At 50.0% G+C, this 4111-nt stretch overlaps 1 protein-coding gene across 1 annotated transcript; it reads right to left on the bottom strand.

Moving 5' to 3' along the window:
• Window positions 1–237: 237 nt before the first annotated feature.
• LOC126642202 (condensin complex subunit 2-like) lies at window positions 238–3816 on the bottom strand. The gene is given in 6 exon segments (XM_050319631.1): window positions 238–287; window positions 519–809; window positions 812–1155; window positions 1157–1479; window positions 1482–1762; window positions 3789–3816. Coding segments are annotated over 6 exon segments (1317 nt in total).
• Window positions 3817–4111: the final 295 nt, after the last annotated feature.

Raw genomic sequence — 4111 nt, forward strand, 5'->3', positions numbered from 1 at the left:
TGAGTCCTGGTTTGAGAGTTTTCACATCTGGGTAGATGATAAAATATTCCCAGCCTGTGCAGTTATAAATGGCACAAGCTCTTGTTCCTCAGAGCATGAAGAACCAGCATCACTGGTTGATTGGGATTAGGAAGCAGTGTAGTACAGGCATTTTTGCACCCTTTCCAGAATTAAAACCCGATGGCCAGGAAGTACAAAATGGGGAGCTGGTCCATCTGGGTCCCAACAGACTGCAGCTCATGGGCAGTGGATCTGCTGGGAGCAGAGCCACTGCTGTTCTCTCTTCACTGCAAGAGCAGAGACACAACAACCTTGGCCAAAGCAACAGCAGCTTTCCCCTTAGTGCTGCCATGGAATCAAATGGGATAGAAATCTCTTCATCTCCCAGCTGGTGCTTGGAGGTTGCTGGTGTTCTGCTGTTGCATTGCTTTGATGCTCCCTTTTAGGATGAAAGGTTTGATTCTTCCCTTGCCTTCTGTGAAGTGGCTTTCCTTGCTGATGCCCTGTAGTGGGTTGACCCTTCTCAGCTCTGTTCTCCAATGTGATGACTGGCTCTGATGTCCTGTTGAGCTTAATAAGGGGTTTGAGGAACAGCTGGAGGAAGTTCTGAGGGTTATAGCTGAAGTCTGCAGGGAGCCTGGTGCTCCTCACCTTCTGACTTTCCAGGATTGATTTGGCCAGAGTTACAGATGCCTTGGTCTTATGGAAATAGGCCTCAAAGTCAACATTCTCCTCAAAGTTCAGCTCAAGCACTTTCTTCACGTTCCTTTTCCTGGTCTCCTTTTCAGAGTTGGCATTGGATGTGTGGAGGGTTTGAAGCTCCAGGGCTGGGGGCCAGCCCACATGGACAGAGTGTGGGGACTGAAGTTGGAATATTCCCCTGGATTCATGGAGAGGTGAAGGCACATGGTCTCAATGTCTCCCTCTCAAAAAAGAGCCCCATCAGTCCTCTTGCTTTGGTTCTGGCTGATTGTTCCAAAGGAGTTGATGTTATCTATGAATTTCCCAAACTTTTTTGCTGCTCTGCTCCCAGGGGAATCCAAAAAGAAGTCATCCTCTGGCAGCAGGGGAGCACAGCCCTCCCCATCACTCTCCACCTCCACGCTGGGGTCAAACACGTGCTCACTCTCCTTAATTTTATCCAGCAACGCTGACTTCCTCTTGGGACTCCTCATCCCACTCTGTGAACTGGAAACCAGCCAGGGAAGAGTAGATGGGATGTTTCTCAACACACTGAGCCAGCAGGGACTTTAAATCCATCATTTTCACGGGATCTGAGTTTGGCAGCGAGAGAGTCTCCGAGGAAGGGAGAGGGACAATCCTGGGCTCAAACTGGAGCTCACAGTGGAAGTCCTGGGAGTGCAGACGTGTGAGGAAAATCCCAGCGGTGCTGAGCTCATCAAAGGATGTTGCTGCTTTCTGGAACAGGGGATCCACCTGACGCCTGCAATTGGCCTGTGACACATTGATGATGCTCAGTGGTTTTGAAGGACTCTTTTTTTCTTTGGCTGAACTTTCTTGATGGCCTCAGGAGCTGAACTGTCTTCTTCTCCTGGGCTGTCCAGGCCCTTGGCAGGTGCTGAGTCCTTGCCCAAGCCCACAAGGACTTTGTAGGCGTCTGCATGGACCGTGTCCACATGCACAGAGTAGATCTTGGCACAGGCACCCAACATTCCAGCTGTGACCTTGAGGAAGCTGGTGGACTCAGAGTTCTGCTTCAGGATCTCGGTCATGTAGTCGGTGAGATGTAAATCAAAGGCAACTAGACAGAGGAGAGAGGAAAAAACAAACAGCTAAGGATTCATGAGTAAAGATTAGAGCTGGGAGAGGTCACTTACTGCTTACCTTCATGGGCAAAACAGACTCAAAGTGTGGATAGTACTTAAATTTATTACTAATAGGATAAGAGCCAAAGAGTGAGAACTAAAACAGTCTTAAAAACACCTTCTCCCCCCCCTGCTCAGTGGTGCAGGGGACAGGGAATGGGGGTTGCAGTCAGTTGTTGTTTCTGATGTGAGTCCATCCCTTGGGCAGCAGCTCTTCCCAGTCTGCTGTCCCATGGGGTCAGTCCCTCATGGATGAGCTGTACTGGCATGGGTCCCCCACAGGGCCACAAGTCCTACCTGGGAAAAACTTACTCCAGCCTGGGCTTCCCTCTCCACAGGCTGCAGGTCCCTGCCAGGACCTGCTCCATCCTGGGCCTCCCATGGGGTCACAGCCTCCTTCCTGCATCCCCCTGCTCCAGCGTGGGAGCCTCCATGGGCTGCAGGGAACCACAGCTCTGAGTCCTTCTCCTGCTCCCATGGGGTCCCTCCTCCTCCTCTTGCACTGACCTTGGTGCCTGTGTTGTTATCCCATGTTCTCACTCCACTCTTCCCTGGCTGGAATTTCTTATGTGCAATGCTTCTCTATTCTAAATATGTCATCCCAGAGGTGTTACTATCATTCCTAATTGGCTTAGCTTTGGTCAGTGGCAGGAATCCCATCCTGGAGCAGCTGGCATTGGCTCCATAGGGCAGGAGAAGCTTCTGGCAGCTTCCAACAGAAGCCACCCCTGTAGCCCCCCTGCTACCAAAACCCAGCCACAGAAACACCCTGACATGTCCTCAATCCAAATGGGACAGCACAGAGCAGGTCTGGGTTTTTACAAGCTGCAGTGAACTTGAATGAAAAAAAGTAATTCATGTTTGAGCAGGGCAGCTGAGAAAGGAAGACACTCGATTGCAACAAGAATCAATTTCCTCTGCTTGCTTTCCTGGCTATTTTTTCTCTCCCCTGGTGATTACAGGTACTGCGTTTCGGGTTTAATTGGGAATTTTCCCACCCAGTACTGAAGCAGTCTGAAAGTTGTGCAACCTTCCTTCCCCTCACATAATCACCACTGGGTGTTTCCAAGGTGCTTTGGCTGACTTCTCCTTGCATCATCATCCTGTTTGAAGTGCAACAAAATATTAATTTCTTGAACTGTACAGAAGTGAGCACTGGAGCTTTTTATTCCTCAGCTGAAGCCATGACTTCACTTGGGGTCTGGAATTTGTAGGCTGGAGCAGTTCTTTAGTTCACACCAAAGACAACAGAAGGGTACAGCTCCACATCCAGCCGTGTTTCTCTCGTGCTGGTAGTGCTGCTTTAGGGCTGTTTTTTCTTGGAGATCTCAACAATTAAGGGCTGTTGGCTCCATTTCACAGGTACTTGCTGGGGGCATAGAGAGGTAATTTGCAGAGGATCGTGAGACCAAGGAGGGAATCCTTAGGGTGGGGAAAAGACTTCCCACATCCTAATCCTCCACCCACTGGTCCACACAGCTCAGACTGCAGGTGCTCAGTTGCGTCAGAGAGATGCAAAAGGTTTTGCCTCTGCCTGTGCTAATGCAAGTCTGGTAGATCTGCCAAAGCCAGTAAATCTGCTGGATTGGAACAGCCTGAAATGGGGCAAGATCTGAGGATAAACCTTTCAGAAAGTCTAGGACCCCTGTGGGTCTGAGCTCTTTGATAGCATCCTAAACTGGGTTTCAGCAGCCCTGCAGCTTGGAGGACACTGCCTGAATGTGACCTTGGGAGGCTTCTTTCATCTTCCTTGGTTTCTGGAGCTACTGAAGTGAAAGCCCTTTGAAAGGAACAGAAATGATCAGCAAGTGCCCAAAATGAACAGTGTTAGGGATTGGTGATTTTTTCTAGCAAAAAGCCTCCTTGGAGGGGCATGTGCAGAAGAGGGTGGGCTCAGCTGACCTCCTTTGCAGCAGACACAAGGATGGTACTTAAACCCTCCCATTGCAGGCACATGCATACCTGCCTGCTTATGGACACAGAGCCACATGCTCCATGGAATCATGGAGGGGTCTGGGTTGGAAGGGACCTTAAAAATCATCTGGTTCCAATCCCCATGCTGTGGACAGGGACACCTTCCACTAGCCCAGGTTGCTCAGAACCCCATCCAGCCTGGCCCTGACCACTTCCAGGTATGTATCTAACAGACCATGTGGGTGTGTGGGGAGCTGCAAAACTGCTTTTATGGTTGTGCTTCTTTCCAGGGAGGAAAGCAAGGGGAATAAAGGAAGAGTAAGAAGCAGACAGTGTTTGTATGAGGAATCAGCTGGCTTGAGTATGGCATT

This window comes from Myiozetetes cayanensis, unplaced genomic scaffold, assembly GCF_022539395.1.
Source record: "Myiozetetes cayanensis isolate MyiCay16 unplaced genomic scaffold, myiCay2020 scf22, whole genome shotgun sequence".
Lineage (NCBI taxonomy): Eukaryota > Metazoa > Chordata > Aves > Passeriformes > Tyrannidae > Myiozetetes > Myiozetetes cayanensis.